Source organism: Hyperolius riggenbachi, chromosome 1 (assembly GCF_040937935.1).
Source record: "Hyperolius riggenbachi isolate aHypRig1 chromosome 1, aHypRig1.pri, whole genome shotgun sequence".
NCBI classification, from domain to species: domain Eukaryota; kingdom Metazoa; phylum Chordata; class Amphibia; order Anura; family Hyperoliidae; genus Hyperolius; species Hyperolius riggenbachi.
In genome coordinates, this window is record NC_090646.1 from 659,422,974 (window position 1) to 659,441,300 (window position 18,327).

Genomic DNA, 18,327 nt, shown 5'->3' on the forward strand with positions numbered 1-18,327 from the left:
CTCTGTTGTGCAACACAGAGCTTTGAAGCTACCAGCCTGCACTGGTTTGGAAGGACACAGTGGGTGTAATGCATCCGAGGACACATAACTTGGGCTCATTTTATATACGTTTTTATTGCAGAATATGTTAACAGCTAAAGCGGTAACAAGGAGCAATAGTGGTTGGTGATGATGACTTCTACCAGTCTGTTCTCCATGATAAACGTCAAAGAGAGTCTACTGTAGTATCTCCTTCATGAGGTCATGGCTTGCCCAAGCTCCTCAACATTCCACAAGGTTCTGGAACCTGAAATGAGCTACAATGTGTGGTTTCTAAGCGGGGTCAGTGATTGCGTCTCAAGTACATATGGGTCCTGTGCCATCCCAGCTCCCAATAAACAGAGGATCAGCAACAGCAATGTGATTATTACTGATATTCTGCTATTTTGGGTTTGAAGTGGTGGTTTTGTTTCTGCCATCGATTGCCTAACAACAACATTCCCCAATGCAGGGGTGTAACTACAGGAGAGCAGCCTCTGCAAACGAAGGGGAGTCCAGAGCTGTAAGTGGCCCCAACTAATACTTCACTCCCTCACATAAAGGGGTCCATCCTTAAGATCCGGCGTCGTTGTGGCTACATTCACGGCCGGCCATTGGCCTGTGCGACCGGAGCTATCGCTCAGGGCGCCGGGCCGCCGGCTTCCAGGGAGGCGCCGCGCTCCTGCCGCATGTTATTTTGTGCTGCGGCGGCTGCGGGCTTGGTCGATTACCTTTCACTCTGGCTCCGCCCCCTGGTGACGGCGCTGGGGTTGATGGGGGCGAAGACCAGCAACTGCTGCGGTGCTGCCTCTTGCAGTAAGTGTGAGACTCCGCCCAGCTCTCGGCCCCGTGATAGGATGTATGGAGCCAGGAGCGCTGCAGCGTACAGCTTGTGTGCCAGCCACCCTGCCCTGCCCTGCTGTGTGACTGTGTCCTCTCCTCTGTGAGAGACCACCTGGCCAACTTCTCCTCTCGTGCACCCCAGCATGCACTCTCTCGTGCACTGACCAGCAAAAGTAAGGCTCCCGTTGATCCCATCCCTAACCTAACTACACTATACTAGTATAAGGACAAGGTATATTATCTATCTTGTCTTACTATTCTATTTCTATGGTTGATACACGGGGGGGGGGGGGGGGGCCTGGTAGGGGGGAATTTGCTGCCTAACTAAGAAGGGAAGTAGTAGTAGCCTAAGCTTATATATACACTAAGGGGGATCTGCCTATATATATATATATATATATATATATATATATATATATATATATATACTTAAGGGGGGGTCTGCCTACAAGACTAGTAGCCTATAACACCAAGGGGGGGATCTGCATATAATAGGCAGATTCCCCCCTTAGTGTATATAGGCTACTAGTCTTGTAGGCATATCCCCCCCCCCCCCTTTAGTGTGTGTATATACAGTGGTGTGAAAAACTATTTGCCCCCTTCCTGATTTCTTATTCTTTTGCATGTTTGTCACACTTAAATGTTTCTGCTCATCAAAAACCGTTAACTATTAGTCAAAGATAACATAATTGAACACAAAATGCAGTTTTAAATGATGGTTTTTATTATTTAGTGAGAAAAAAAACTCAAAACCTACATGGCCCTGTGTGAAAAAGAAATTGCCCCCTGAACCTAATAACTGGTTGGGCCACCCTTAGCAGCAATAACTGCAATCAAGCGTTTGCGATAACTTGCAACGAGTCTTTTACAGCGCTCTGGAGGAATTTTGGCCCACTCATCTTTGCAGAATTGTTGTAATTCAGCTTTATTTGAGGGTTTTCTAGCATGAACCGTCTTTTTAAGGTCATGCCACAACATCTCAATAGCATTCAGGTCAGGACTTTGACTAGGCCACTCCAAAGTCTTCATTTTGTTTTTCTTCAGCCATTCAGAGGTGGATTTGCTGGTGTGTTTTGGGTCATTGTCCTGCTGCAGCACCCACGATCGCTTCAGCTTGAGTTGACTAACAGATGGCCGGACATTCTCCTTCAGGACTTTTTGGTAGACAGTAGAATTCATGGTTCCATCTATCACAGCAAGCCTTCCAGGTCCTGAAGCAGCAAAACAACCCCAGACCATCACGTTACCACCACCATATTTTACTGTTGGTATGATGTTCTTTTGCTGAAATGCTGTGTTACTTCTACGCCAGATGTAACGGGACACGCACCTTCCAAAAAGTTCAACTTTTGTCTTGCCGGTCCACAAGGTATTTTCCCAAAACTCTTGGCAATCAGTGAGATGTTTTTTAGCAAAATTGAGATGAGCCTTAATGTTCTTTTTGCTTAAAAGTTGTTTGTGCCTTGGATATCTGCCATGCAGGCCATTTTGCCCAGTCTCTTTCTTATGGTGGAGTCGTGAACACTGACCTTAATTGAGGCAAGTGAGGCCTGCAGTTCTTTAGATGTTGTCCTGGGGTCTTTTGTGGCCTCTCGGATGAGTTTTCTCTGCGCTCTTGGAGTAATTTTGGTTGGCCGGCCACTCCTGGGAAGGTTCATCACTGTTCCATGTTTGTGCCATTTGTGGATAATGGCTCTCACTGTGGTTCGCTGGAGTCCCAAAGCTTTAGAAATGGCTTTATGACCTTTACCAGACTGATAGATCTCAATTACACTACTTTTGTTCTCATTTGTTCCTGAATTTCTTTGGATCTTGGCATGATGTCTAGCTTTTGAGGTGCTTTTGGTCTACTTCTCTGTGTCAGATAGCTCCTATTTAAGTGATTTCTTGATTGAAACAGGTGTGGCAGTAATCAGGCCGGGGGGTGACTACAGAAATTGAACTCAGGTGTGATAAACCACAGTTAAGTTATTTTTTAACAAGGGGGGCAATCACTTTTTCACACAGGGCCATGTAGGTTTTGAGTTTTTTTTCTCACTAAATAATAAAAACCATCATTTAAAACTGCATTTTGTGTTCAATTATGTTATCTTTGACTAATAGTTAATGGTTTTTGATGAGCAGAAACATTTAAGTGTGACAAACATGCAAAAGAATAAGAAATCAGGAAGGGGGCAAATCGTTTTTCACACCACTGTATATTATATATATATATATAGTGGATGCGTCAGTAGTACGGCCATATATGGTGGATCATATACTACACAATTCTACCTTTGACATACTGCCCTGATTTAAGCCTATGTTACGGGTTAACTTAGGGTCATATATAAAATTGTTTTTTTCTTTTATTATAACTAGCAAAACCTTCTCAGGGCCATTTTAAACAAGCATACAAAACTATGCTATAAAAGAAAAAAGAACAGCCAATAAACATCACTTTGAAGGCTCTGTAGTAAGTTGTAGACAGTTTATTATGTGATTATCTCTTTGCACCACCTTCAGCCTTTCGGAGAACTGCTGGTGAGGGTTGGGCAGAGATAAGACAGTCCTCAGAAGTCCTCCGAAGGGCTCGAAAAACACAGGGAAGACTATAAACGCTCGTCCTTGTGGCCACAACTAGCAACAGACAGAACACAAATACTGAGTGTAAGTTGCCTTCATAATTCAGCTTTAAAGAGAAACTCTAGTGAAAAGGTTCAGGCAAATTGTCAGACGGGAAGAGGCTGGCTTGCTGCTCCCTCCTATCACCCTCCCATTCCCACCTCTTAAAGATGCTCTTCATCTTCAATATTCAAGCAGTGTAAGATCAATGCCACAGCACCCGCCAGTAGATATGTGATGGAAAATAATTAAACTTGTCAGTAAAAAATGATTCAGGCACCACTAAGGCCCCGTTCACATTAGTTGTTTTATCCGTATGGATTCGGTCATCTGGATCTGGGAAAACGGTCTGTTTTTACAGCCAGTGTGCTGTAAAACGACCGTTTTTCATAGCAGTAGGAGAACAGAGGCGCCAGCAGGATAAAAGTGGATAAAAACTTTAAAATTTGCTGGGAGGAAGTGGTGGACTTACCTCCATAAAGCAGACACGAAAGACTGTCTGAATAGTAGTCACATTTATTAATTAGTACCCCAAAACAGTGCAACGCGTTTCGCAGGCCCAGCCCGCTTCATCAGGCAATAAAAATGGGGACAAGACAGAATTTCAGCAATAGCAGGTGTAGCGCCTCAGACTACGCGTTGCACTGTTTTGGGGTACTAATTAATAAATGTGACTACTATTCAGACAGTCTTTCGTGTCTGCCTTATGGAGGTAAGTCCACCACTTCCTCCCAGCAAATTTTAAAGTTTTTATCCACTTTTATCCTGCTGGCGCCTCTGTTCTCCTACTGCTATACCGTGTCCACCCCTGGTGGAGGGGTGATCTACCCCTTTCGCATCTACAGAGAGCGACTTCTTATCCCTGAGTGAGGACAGGTCTAATCTCCTCACCTGCTTATACAGTGGTTGCCTGTGTGGTAACCCATGTTTGTGAGTATAATTTTCTCACGATAACCTTTACTTCATTTATGCTTAACATACTACACTATATTGGGCTCTCGGTTTCTCTACTCTTTATTGTTTTTCATAGGTTCCTATTGTGCTGAAAAACCTTCCGTTTCCATTCCGCTGGGCACAACGGTCTGCAAAATTAGGGCCTGTAGCATTTTTTTGTCTGTTCAGCGGAACGAACAACGGAACCATACGGCCAGATCCGCCGGCAAAAGTTAATGTGAACTGGGCCTGACCCTCGACGTAGACCTCAATGTAAATTCTGTACAAAAAAATGAAAATAAAATCATTAGTAAAGAACAGCCTTACTAAGTAAAAAACAGCCTTCCTAAGCTCCCCCTCAACCCTACCCCATTGGCCACCTCTGTGGCCATTAGAGCACCCCCAGACCAACTTGCAACTACAGTATTGAAAGTGTGGGCACATCTTTGATGATGTCATCCACTGCCCTCTGCACCAATGCAGAGGCTGAAGCGGGATACTTTGCAGGTGTCGAGCTCCCAGGATCCTCTCTGGCTCCCCACATGGAGGGGATGTAGACAGAGCAAATGCAGCCCTTTTTCTATTGCCGCATACTGCAGCACATTGTCCAATTGTCAGTGGTACAGGGGATTGTGGAGAGACCAATACATTTGTTACACTGCAGGTGGTTCGCCTGAACTATGGTGACCCCCTAAAAGCTACATTGATGATCTGAGGCATTCACTGGACTTTTCTGGGTCCTCTAGAAAAGAACTTATATCTTGAATTTTTTGTTGTTGTTGTTTTGCGGATTAAAGTACACCTAACCCGAGGCAAAGCTACCTAAGGTAAGTGCAGAGATAGATTCATGCTGAATCCACATGTATTGTGCATTGTCCGTTTCTTTCCTCATTACCCCACTGTCCCTGTAATCACTGCTTGAACAATGTGACTTTTGGTGCTTCAGACAGGAAGAGGCAGTCTTGCAGCAATATTCCCTCCTATCAGCCTCTCATCCTCTCCTCTTCCCCGCCCCCTTAAGAGGAAGGAATGGGAGGGTGATAGGAGGGAACATTGCAGCAAGACTGCCTCTTCCTGTCTGAAAATGTAACTTCAGCTAAAAGTAAGATTTTTCCAGAAGTGATTATGAGGTCCGGGGGGAATGATAACAGGAACGGACAATGCACAAAGGTATGTGGATCCAACATGAAACTAGCTCTGTGCTTACCTTATGTTGCTTTGACTTGGGTGAGGTATCCTTTAAGACAACTGGAATTTTACACTCATATTTCCAGGCTTTCAAACCGTTCCTATAAGCGAGTGTTTATTTTCCCTCATTCTGATGACTGGATCAGTGGCCTGGATGAAGGGGTCTGTGTGACTCCGAAACTTTGCGTTGCATGATCTGGATGGACTAAATACTGCTTTGAACTTTAAAATCAGTGATGTACTATGTTCAGCTTTTAAACAACTCTAAAAATAGGGAATCTAATCTAGTTCAAGCGAGGCCATTGCTGTTGGATATACTGTACCTGGAAAGATTACAGAAAGGATGGAGTGACAGACTACGAGTGTAAAATTCCATCTGTCAGTGGCTGATTAATGCAGTTGAGCCGTAAGCGCACTGTACATGTGGACCGCGGTGCCCCCACCCCAGGCTGAGCTGCTGATCGGATGGGATTGCACGAGGGCTGGCATGTGTCCAGGCTGTCGTCAGCCAGGCGTTGGGCACAGAGTTGGAAAACAAAACTTGGGACGGGACTGGCAGTGTGATCACATCCAGAAATACGACCTGCTCGTGCTGTAAGGGGGGCCTGGGCTGGAGGGCATACGGTTATGTAAGCGCTGAGTAGTGTGGTCACAGGAGCAGGCTTTCATCCTCCTAATTTCATCTTTGGGCTAATAATCTTCATACTTTACGTGTCATTGCTTCCGTGACACATTGATGTATATTTGGAGAGCAGCGTAGGCGTGTGTCCAGACACCGGCACGGATCTAAATACACCAGGTAATATTATGTAAGCAGGCTGTGTGTGTGTGTGTGTATATATATATAACCAATAGCCCCTGTCACTGTTTTCCTGTTGTGTCCTGTTGTGTGCTGCAGCCCCTCTATGTATATGTATATGTATATATATATATATATATATATATATATATATATATATATATATATATATATATATATATATATATATATATATATATATATATATATATATATATATACATATATACATACAGGGGCGCCTTTAGGCATAGGCAGTACAGGCCTGTGCCTGGAGTGCCATTGGTCCTGGGGGCGCTATGTTGCTGGATTAAGCACCGCCCCCTGAACTAATCCCCACCCCCTGACTAAGCCCCACCCCCTAGGGTGTTCTATTACTTGCTTCTGCTGAATCTGCTTAGCGTAAGTTGCAGGCAGCTGCCACTGTGTCCCTCTGTGCCTTGTGCTTCCCTTTTTTCCTCCTTTATGCCTCCCTCTGTCTCCTTGTGCCTCCTTTAGTCCCTTGTGCCATGTCTGATCCCCTATTTGTCCTTCTTTCTCCGTTTCTGCCTCCTGTCTCCCTTTATGCCTCCTTCTGTCTCCTTGTGCCTCCTTTAGTCCCTTGTGCCATGTCTGATCCCCTATTTGTCCTTCTTTCTCCGTTTCTGCCTCCTGTCTCCCTTTGTGCCTCCTTCTGTCTCCATGTGCCTCCTTCACTCCCCCTGTGCCACCTCTGCCTCATTCTGTCCCCCTGTGCCTGCTTCTGTCACCCTTTGTGCCTCATGAAAGTGAAGCCCTGCCTATATGTATTTTCTGGTGAAACGCTGCCCGAATAATGTGTATTTTTCTGGTGAAACGCTGCTGCAATACGTGTAATTTCTGGTGAAACGCTGATGCATTGCGATTTTTTTCTGGTGAACCGCTGCTGCATTACGATTATTTTCTGGTGAAACACTGCCGCATTACGATTATTTACATGGGGGGAGGGGGGCGCCACAGGTTTTTCTCGCCTGGAGTGACAAATTGGCTATATATATATATATACATATATCACTGTATGCCTGTGCTGTGGGCAGCACGGTGGCATAGTGGTTAGCTCTCTCGCCTTGCAGCGCTGGGTCCCTGGTTCTAATCCCAGCCAGGGCACTATCTGCAAAGAGTTTGTATGTTCTCTCAGTGTCTGTGTGGGTTTCCTCCGGGCACTCCGGTTTCCTCCCACATTCTAAAAACATACGGATAAGTTAATTGGCTCCCCCTAAAAAATTGGCCCTAGAGTACAGTACTTACACTACATAATATAGACATATGGCAATGGTAGGAATTAGATTGTGAGCTCCTTTGAGGGACAGTTAGTGACAAGATATATATATATACACTGTACAGCGCTGCGTAATATGTCGGCGCTATATAAATACTAAAAAATACTAAAAATAAAAAATAATATGCCCATTATAGTATCTTTCCTCTCCTCTGATTTTTAGCTTGGGCGGCAACATCTTTAGTACTGGCAGGTGATCATTTCAGAATACTCATTTACAGAGAGTTCTAAAGCCAGTAGAAAAGGTGTCTGGCCTTCCTGAATGCTCAGAAAGGGGAGGAGGGGGATTCAGCATAAGCAGTGTGAGGGGGATTCAGCATAAGCAGTGTGTCAGTCAGTCTGATGCTGAAGCCAGGCTATTTAACATGAAAGTGGTCATCCTGAATAACTAACTGCATTTTACTATATGACATTACAGTTCCTCTTTCATGCAGCAAAAAAAGTAGGACATTTTCAAAGAGACCTTGTAGTTTTTGAAAACAAAAAAAAAACGATTTTAAAAACGCAAAGGAAAATTACAACCGTTTTTCCTTTGCATTATTAAAATTGATTTTCTCAAAAACTACAAGGTCTTTTTGAAAAAAAAAAATTTCAGCTTTGTTCCCACCCTTCTCCTTAATATACTTAGCGATTTTGGTGGCAATGGCATGTGTGGTGGCTTTGCTGTTAACCCTTGCTGTAAACCTCTAAACTCAGCACGAAATCACAAGAAAATTACGCGAAATTACAAATGGATTACACAAAATCAGTTGAATGTTCAAATCGCAATGACGTATGGCCGTAATTACGATCATCACTATCCAACAACTTCACTATAAATTCCCATTGGGGTCGGGTTCACACTGGCGTTAAGTGGTTAACGGATCCATTAAAACTTATCTGATTACCAGTGGACACGATCCAGTAAGCAGTCCGGAAAAATTACTGCAGGAGGAAACGTGCGGTCCATTCAACGAATCGCGCAGAATGGATCCGTTCTAACAGACCAATGTTAACAGATCCATAGATTAAAGGACACCCGAAGTGACATGTGACATGATGAGATAGACATGTGTATGTTCAGTGCCTAGCACACAAATAACTATGCTGTGTTCCTTTTTTTCTTTCTCTGCCTGAAAGTGTTAAATATCAGGTATGTAAGTGGCTGACTCAGTCCTGACTCGGTCAGGAAGTGACTACAGTGCCCCTCACTGATCCGAAATGCCAACTATAAAACACTTTCCTAGCAGAAAATGGCTTCTGAGAGCAAGAAAGAGCTAAAAAGGGGAATTTCTTATCAGTGAGGGTCACACTGTAGTCACTTCCTGTCTGAGTCAGGACTGAGTCAGCCACTTACATACCTGATATTTAACTCTTTCAGGCAGAGAAAGAAAAAAAGTAGTTAGTGCTAGGCACTGTACATACACATGTCTATCTCATCATGTCACATGTCACTTCGGGTATCCTTTAACATTGGATCTGTTCGCATCCATTAGGATCCATTCTGTTAAGATCCGCGAACAGACTGCTTTTTTCTGCCAGTGTGAACCGGACACAGGGGTTATCAAATGAGGCAGTGAACCTCCAATGCTACCTATTGGAAATTATAGGCTTGTCTGAACAGGTGTGTTTTGAGAGTATGTTTGAAGGTTTCCAGGGGTGGAGCATGACGGTTAGGCTGGGGGAAAGCATTCCAAAGGTGAGGTGATGCTCGTGAGAAGTCCTGGGTGGTGGGAGTGAGAGAAGGTGACTATGCTAGAGGACAAGAGGCGACAACTTATGTAACTTTGTATGATAGGGTGAGAAGTTTAAACTGGACGCTTTGGGTGATTGGTAGCCGGTGGAGGGTTTGGCAGAGAGGGGCTGCATCAGAGGAGCAGGAGGAGAGGTGTATGAGGCTGGCAGCAGGATTCAGTAGAGACAGAAGTGCCAGTCTGGTTGTTGGTGGACCGCAGAGTAGGGTGTTACAATAGTCAAGACAGGATATGATTATATGGCTAGTCCAGAGTTACCCCTAGACAGCGAGCTTTAGGAGCTGAGGTTATGTTTTTTCACCCATTTGGGAGCACAGTTTAGCAGTTTAGTGTTTTAGACATTTGCCCAAACTCTGCCTATGTGCTTCAATTGTTAAATTTATATTAAATTCTGGATGATTTTCAGAAGATGTACTGCTCTTCAAAAGGGCAAAGCTGCTGCACTGGGTCCCTTCAGTCAAGCGTTAGATAAAGAAAAGGTGTATTGATGCATCTCTTGCCCAATACTTCATTTCATCATTCAATCAATGAGGAGATGATGACCTCCCATTGCCTTGGAACTGGCCGAGTGTTTACCAAGGGATGTGTATGAAGAAACCTTCATATGGTACCAGGATCTGACTGCCACCACTGCAAAGTCAATGTGTTAGGAGAAATCTCTGGAAGATTCCCATATGGATATATACAAATCACCTTGCATAGCTTTCAATATTTTTCCAGTTCAAGCAACAACAAAAATGTGGTTTAATATAACAATATTTTATATTAGTTATGCATTGTTTTTCTATTTTTTTTAGTTTTTATTAAATAGGAGAGTTTCTGCTGTATGAATTCAATGGCTTATGTCCTCCTCAATCTTTCTGTTTGCCTGTTCACACCCTCTCCAGCCCATCCTTGAACTCAGTCTGAAGCTTTGATAGGCTGCCAGTCACAAGGGAAGCTTGACTTTTCTCCCTTTCATGGTCAAGTGATGAAAGTGGGACTGTTTCAGGGGTGACTTGGCCATCCATAAGTTATTAAGAGGAAGATGATCAACTACCTTGACCCAGCATCCCCTCTCCAGAAGCCTGATGAGCTCCAGATGGAACCTCAGTGTTATGTCATAGGCTCCTCTCTGGAATTTTGCGTGGGGATCAGTCACACAACAGCTAATTCATTACTACATTAGCCTACATTAAGATATGACTAAAGTAAAGGGTTGCAGACCTTTGTTACCTAATTGCACACACTTGTAAAGAGAACCTGTGGCCACTGGCCAACCCCGGGTACGAAAACACATACTTACCGAAGAAGAGGGAAACCCCTGGATCCAGTAGAGGGTTCCCGTATCCTACTCGGCGCTGCTGCCACTCGCCCGGACCGTCCAGAAGATTGGGGCCATGTTCCTCTACATGCACAAGTGCAGGCTGCTGCGTGTGCACATTCTGCTGTGTGACGCACATTCTGGCACAAGTGGTCCGGCTTACTGCGCAGGCGTGGCCATACTCCCGCCGACACGCTATGACTGTGCTCATTCCTTAAGAGGAGCATGGCCCCGATCTTCAATCTGTCAAGTCCATGTCAGATTCTTTGGGTGGTCTACAAACTGCAACAGAGGTCCAGAGGACATCATTGGAAGCCTCTACATAGTCCAGAGAGGCTTCCCTCTTCTTCGGGAAGTATGTGTTTATTTGCCCAAGGTTCACCTTTGGTACACTTTAAATAATGCAGTCCAGGTTTGCTGGATCTGTCATGTTCTCCAGCTCAGAATATCCTCAGTAAATCCACCCACTGTATACATTATAGTACTACTGGGCACACTGACCGCTTCAAATCCCTCTTCCACTTTTTTTTTAGAGCTACACAAAACTAGACATCATCATGGAGAGCCAAATTCCAATGAACAAGTGTGAGGAGGAGTTGAAGAAGCCGGAGGAGAGTCCTGACCGCTGTTCCGGCGGCCTGGGAATATTCTGCACCGCCATCCATTACATCTCCGGGGAAATGAAGGAGTTTGGAGACTGGATGAAAGGTATAACAACTGGAATATGGTGGGATTGACGAGCATGTTTGTACAATTCGGTTTACTATAACAGTTCAGTGGCGTAACTAAAATACATGGGGCCCCCCTGCTAAACTATGATGCCCCCCACCATGTTCACACCCCTTCCCTTGCCAACCCTTGATGCCCTTCACGACCTTGGGGCCCATCTCACATGGGTCTCCACCTGGATTTAGCAAAATTGCTAATTTATTGTAGTACCATAACCACAAAACGTTTCAACCTCTGGGCCTTTCTCAAGTGCTTGAGGAAGGTCCATAGGCCCGTATGTTGTGTATTTTGTGGTTATGGTACTACAATAAATGTGCCATTTGGCTAAATGCAGGTGGAGACTCAGTCACTCTTTTCTTTGGACTGTTGCTGACTCACTCCTTTGGTGGATCCAGGTGTGGACTGGTTGACTTCCTGGTGAAACTATTTAGCAGTTTGAGCAGGAGGACCACTCTGTGTCTGTTGACAATCTCACAAGGGTCACAAAACAACTGTAGCCATCATGATCTTCACACCCATAACAAGTGTAGCCACAAAAACACCTGATCTGAAGTATAGTTCCCTGTATTAGAGGAAGGGATGGTTAGTAGTTAATCCCCTGCTCTCCTCTAGTTACACCCCTGCCAGTGGGTATGGTTCATGAAACAGCTGGTGACTTCTCACCCTCTGAGTAAGACCTCCAACACCTAGATGTAAATGTGCTGGCAACACTGTCATGTCCGCTTGTGCACAAATAAACATTGAAAGCCCGACTAACTTAAACAAGGTCCATTTTAACAACAATCAGGGTAATAAGTAAATATAAACAGTGTATAGAAGCAAAGAACTAGTACTGTTTCATGGGCCAAATGTGCTTGCCACTGCAGTACAGCTTGTTTCCTCTCCTCTCTGGATGCTGTCAGTGGGTGGGACCATTCAGGAGGGAACATGTAAGGCCTAGAATAGAAAGAACAGTAGATTTTAGACTACATTTGTAGTCTAAATTTGTCACCAAACTGCAGTAAGATTGCCGTGTCCAGGCATCACAGGGCAATTTTACCAGTACTTCCATCAGTGAAGCATGGTTTAGCGCCGTAGTTTCTACTGTAACTCAGGGATTTTAGTTAATGTAGTCGGGCTTCTGTGGTTCTTCCTGTTCTGGGCCTCGCAGCGTCAGGAAAAAATTCTCCAATGTCAGGAGGACATCCCATTCTTTTGAACTTTCAAGCAACCCTATTGGCTCTTTCATGCATGAGATGGCATACTGACCAGTAAGGAAGGGCAAGACATCAGCTCATGTCACACTTTGCATCATTACTGGAACCGCTGAAAGTCTACATGTGCTATTTTATGGAGAGATTATGTAGCTTATCGGCATATGTTTGCTTTATATTTAGCAAATTTGTTACAGGGAGCCAAAGTTCCTCACCAGTAGGAATGGTCAAATAATTCCAAGTTGATGCAGAACTACGCAAATTCTTTATGCAAATGTATGCTAGAAAAAGAATCCTGCCTAAGTGGAATTTGATTGGTCCATTTTCAAGCTGTGTGAATTTGCACACAAAAATGTGCCCAGTTGTGCACCAGCTTAGAATTATTTGCATCTCAATGACCATCCCCACTCACTAGACAAGACCTATTTAATGGCTTTTCTCCTGGAGGACTCAAAGCACTTCAGAGCTGGAGCAACTTAGGGCGTGCCGCACAGGCCTTAACTATGGGCTCTTTCCCAATTTACATAGTGGCTTGAGCTGGGATTTGAACCCTGGTGAAAGGCTCGAATTCGACATCAAAGGCAACACCCTTAACCAGTACACTATCCAACTGACCCTGACTGCTGACTGCTGACACTTTTAACTTGCAGTGTATGGCTTTCATTGTATTCTACTAGACTCCAACACAATAATTCTTTAACATCTCACACTCTGGTGTTTCAGATAAACCCATCGTCTTCCAGTTCATAGACTGGGTGCTGCGAGGAACGTCCCAGGTCATGTTTGTCAACAATCCTCTGAGCGGATTAATGATCATCATTGGACTCTTCCTGCAGAACCCTTGGTGGGCCATCGTGGGGTGTCTGGGAACTGCAGTTTCTACTTTCACGGCTCTTCTTCTCAGTCAAGACAGGTAAACTGAGAGACCAAATAGATTATTATGAGCAAACCTCTATGGATTCACCAGCAGTCATGGGAATGTGCAATTAGAGCAGGGTGGAACCTTCTACAAGGTTCAGCATGAGTGTCTTGTCTAGTTGTGGTGGGACAGATAGGAATGTGAAAAGCCTGAGAAGGATCTCACCCATCTGTTGGAGAGGTACTTTCTGTAAGTAGAGGCTTTCCAAAATAATAACCTTACCAGTCACAAACAGAATGTACATGTTAGCTTTGCCAACAAATGAGTAGGGTCCATGAACATGATCAAAGCCAAAGCAGCCATAGTGATTGCTGTGGGACTAGGACAGAAAGAGATGCTCATCCTTGACCACGGATGTCAAATTTCAGTCCTCAAGGGCTGAGGTGAGGTCCTCACACATTTTTGTCAGAGCTCAAATTAATTGATAAGACTAAATCAGGAAAGGCGTGGTTCATCAAGTAGAACCCATTTCTCCATTTCTCTTTCCCTCCTAAACATGGGCATGGTTTTGACCCTCAAGGACTGGACGCCTGTGTCCTAAATGAAGGTGGTGTCAGTGGCAGTGCTGGGGGATTGCCGTGGAGGAGCAGTAGATTGGACATCGGAGCTGAAGAGATGGAAATTGTAAAAGACATTATACTGGAGAATATGCTCGTGATTTCGCTACATGTAGAATAAAGGCCAATTACAATTTAATTTTTATGATTTTCTGATATATTTGTTTCTGATATTTTACAACGATCTAATATTTTCTATTAAAATTATGAGGGTAGTCCTTCCGGTAAAAGATTTATATCATTTTGCTTCTCTCCCCGGACAGGTCGGCGATAGCAGCTGGACTTTATGGCTACAATGGAACATTAGTGGGATTGCTGATGGCGGTTTTCACAGACAAGGAACCCTGGTATTGGTGGCTGCTTCTCCCGGCGATTGTCATGGCTATGTCCTGGTACGTCATTTCCGGCTAACCATAATACAATGCAGGGGCATAAATAGAGGGGAGCAGCAACTGCGATCGCAGGGGGGGAGGGGGCCGAGGCTGTGGGGGGGCCCAACTTCTAACCTTCCCCTCCTCCAATACAGAGGACTGTACTTCAGATCTGGTGTTTTTATGGCTAAACTTGTTATGGGTGTGAAGATCACAATGCCCACACTTGTTTTGTGACCCTTGTGAGATGGAACCAAGGCCGTGAGGGCACTAAGGGGAGACAAGGGAAGGGGTATGACCATTGTGGGGCGCCATCAAAGTTTGGCAGGCGGGGTAACTTAGCATCACTGTTGCGTTGAGATAATATATTTCAGGATGCACACGGCAACATGTATGGTGTGAAAGCAGCCTTAGTTATGATGGGCTACAAAGAATTTGGGGCCCCTTACATTTGAGTACTATGTTGACCATAAACTTCTTGTGACCTTCACAATCCCTGACTTGTAAGGTTCTTAAAAAGGTGAGGGCTTCCCTCCTGGGCACCTGAGCAGTTTAACCCCAGTAAGCACTAGCCTTGCTGCCCACCAATTCTGCCACCCCTTCTGTATAACAATGAGCCCCCTCGTTGGTGCTATAGTGCTAATGAGTATCACTAAGCGTGTTTCATATAGTGGTAATCATTATGGACTAGTGAACACAGACCTTGAGTTCAGTCTGTTTCCAGTTTATGTTCAGTAGACCCAGCTACACTAGTGAATGGGAAACTGGACAAAAGATAAAGAGCCAAGTACACTAGTCCAAATGTAGTTACTGCTTTTTCCACTGCAGTCAAAGGCATATTAAACTGACATGAAACTGAGCAGACAGTGGTTGATGCATAGTAAGGACTACTATTATTTAAAGGGCATATAGTGGCAATCATCAACATTGTAACAGCAGCTATCAGAGGCGAACTCTTCACCTCATGCTTCACAGGCAGAGGCATTACCTCTGGGCTCCTCAGCTATTTTAACCTCTGTAATGCCTGTCCTTATGCCACTAATCTGTGGCCCCTTGTGTTTCCTGTATCACCCACCCCCTCTGTTGTCCCGCTTCCTCTATGCAAATAGCTAGTTACATGGCATATGGTTTGTGATGTGGCAGGAAGTGATTGGAGGAATGCCTTGCCTACCATGCCTATTGATAAACCTAGTCCTGTATGAGGATCACAGATATGTGTGTTTGTTGGCATTATCTTGGTCAGAGGAATGTCAGGGGTGGGTCTTGGGGGTCTCACGTTGAATATGCTTGTTTTTTTATACATGTTTCATGGCTTCTCTTGCAGTCCGATCCTCACCAGCGCATTGGCCTCCATCTTCAGTAAATGGGATCTGCCGGTGTTCACGCTGCCGTTCAATATCGCCGTGTGCCTTCACCTCGCTGCTACCGGCCCCTACAACATCTTCTTCCCCACAGTGAACATACAGCCGGTAGACGCCGTCCCCAACATCACCTGGTCCGACGTTTACATCCCAAATGTAAGTTTACCGCAAGGCGTGCGATCATTATTCCTAAAAGTAATGATCAATGAGAGGACAACTACTGCGACAAACTGTAACATTTAAAATACATATATACATAAATGTACATTTCTCAAAGATTAAAATGCACTATAAATTACTTATTTCCTACGTCACTATCATGTACAGTAGGGATTGATAATATGACAGATTTGTAATGTTTTGGACTTGTCCATCTTCTCATGGGAGATTTTCAGCTATTCCTCTATTTACAAAAACAGTTACTGAACTGCGTGTTGCTCAGGGAAGGCGGCTAACATCTTTGTATGGATCCTTTCCTGGGATTGCTTTTGTAAAGAATAAAGGAATACTGAGAACCCCCTTTTCCCCCATGAACAGGTGGACTAGATCAAAGTCTGTCAGGTTTTTACATACTACAGCACATAGGAAAAGGGTCATTTATACAGCACGACATGGATGAGGGCTGGAAGCCTAAGAAAGGCCTTCATGATAGGGCTGGCGGGGCTGGGTAGAAAGGGGTTAAGTTGTGGAAAGCTAGCTGTGGTAAGCTGGGCAGTGATTGGTTAGGGGATGACAGGCACAGACGGTATTTAACAAAGAACTCCAGCGAACATTTTACTGTTGGCAGGTGATGTAGCTGCTGCATGGTTTTTGGCAGTTGGAAACAGCTGTAAACAGCTATTTCCCACAATGCAGCAAGGTTTCCAGACAGGAAACTGCCAGGAGTACCACGGTCCTCAGAGTTTCTTGTGGGAGGGGTTTCACCACAATATCAGCCATACAGCGCCCCCTGATGGTCTGTTTGTGAAAAGGAATAGATTTCTCATGTAAAAGGGGGTATCAGCTACTGATTGGTTCAATTCTTGGTTGGAGTTTCTCTTTAAAGGTCAGAGGGAGGGGTTTTGCAGGAACGCGGTCAGCGTAGCATCAGAAGTAAAACCCCGCCCCCACCTTATTGCGCTAGTCTTGTCTTAATTTTCACTGGGGTTTAGTGGTTAGCTTGCTGGTGTGGGTATCATGGGAGCTGTCATTGCAGCCAGGGCTGGTCCTAGATTTTTTGCTGCCTGAGGCAGACTTGTGAGGATGCGCCCCCCCCTTCCCGATATGGAATGATTGCACAGCATCCAACAATTTACTCTGATTCATTTATTTCAAATGAGATGCTGCTGCTCTCCTGCCTCCCCCCTCCTCACTCACTGTCAGACTCGTCACACAGCACAACAAGCTGCCTTTCCCCAATGATGCTTTCCTGCCCCCCCCCCTCCTCACTCACTGTCAGACTCCTCACACAGCACAACAAGCTGCCTTTCCCCAATGATGCTTTCCTGCCTCCCCCCTCCTCACTCACTGTCAGACTCCTCACACAGCACAACAAGCTGCCTTTCCCCAATGATGCTCTCTTGCCTCCCCCCTCCTCACTCACTGTCAGACTCCTCACACAGCACAACAAGCTGCCTTTCCCCAATGATGCTCTCCTGCCTCCCCCCTCCTCACTCACTGTCAGACTCCTCACACAGCACAACAAGCTGCCTTTCCCCAATGATGCTCTCCTGCCTCCCCCCTCCTCACTCACTGTCAGACTCGTCACACAGCACAACAAGCTGCTTTTACCCAATGATACTCTCCTGCCTTCCCCTCCTCACTCACTGTCAGACTCCTCACACAGCATAACAAGCTGCTTTTTCCCCAATGATACTCCCCTGCCTTCCCCTCCTCACTCACTATCAGACTCCTCACACAGCACAACAAGCTGTTTTTTACCCAATGATGACCTCTTCACCTCGCTCACAGTACAAAAATGCTTCCTCTGTAATCTCTACGCCTGATGCAAGTGTTTCACCTTGCTTCATGACAGAACCGGCCCTGATTGCAGCCTGTCGGTGTAAGGTCTCTGATGGTCAGGTGTGGTAAGGTTTGGTGAGGGTTTTGCCTCAGTGCAAACACCTCCGGCTAATGTGTTGGTCCGCAGTTGCAGAATGTGTGGGGGGGGGGGGCATGCCGTCGTCCCTGCTCCGGTGACCATGGCTAGGGGCCAGCTATTGGCTGCATGCCAAACAATGATGTTGGCGTGGGCCTCTAATGCCCCTTATTATGTATTTTACTCTGGAAGAAGACAAGACACAGAACATTTATATCACGCTTTTCTCCAGGTGGGCTCGAAGCACCCAAATGTACATTTCATATGTACAGTATGTATTTTACATGTTACAATTTCTAATCTTGGCTTTCTCCAGGGCGTGTACCACGACCACAGGTCAATTCTGGTTTTATTCGAGTACCATTAAATGAGGTTTTTAATCCTAAACTGGCTTTCTTTTTA

At 45.0% G+C, this 18,327-nt stretch overlaps 1 protein-coding gene across 7 annotated transcripts in view; it reads left to right on the top strand.

Moving 5' to 3' along the window:
• SLC14A1 (solute carrier family 14 member 1 (Kidd blood group)) overlaps positions 1-18,327 on the top strand; it is a 62,664-nt gene that overhangs the window by 33,985 nt on the left and 10,352 nt on the right. For 6 of the 7 annotated variants that reach the window (XM_068252131.1, XM_068252121.1, XM_068252149.1 and 3 more), the window contains exons 3-6: positions 11,252-11,426; positions 13,364-13,553; positions 14,380-14,508; positions 15,812-16,004. In XM_068252131.1, coding sequence (XP_068108232.1) covers positions 11,252-11,426; positions 13,364-13,553; positions 14,380-14,508; positions 15,812-16,004 — 687 coding nt within the window. Of the gene's footprint in view, positions 1-6,105; positions 6,386-11,251; positions 11,427-13,363; positions 13,554-14,379; positions 14,509-15,811; positions 16,005-18,327 lie in introns of those variants that run through there. The other variant, XM_068252165.1, reaches the window with a different exon arrangement.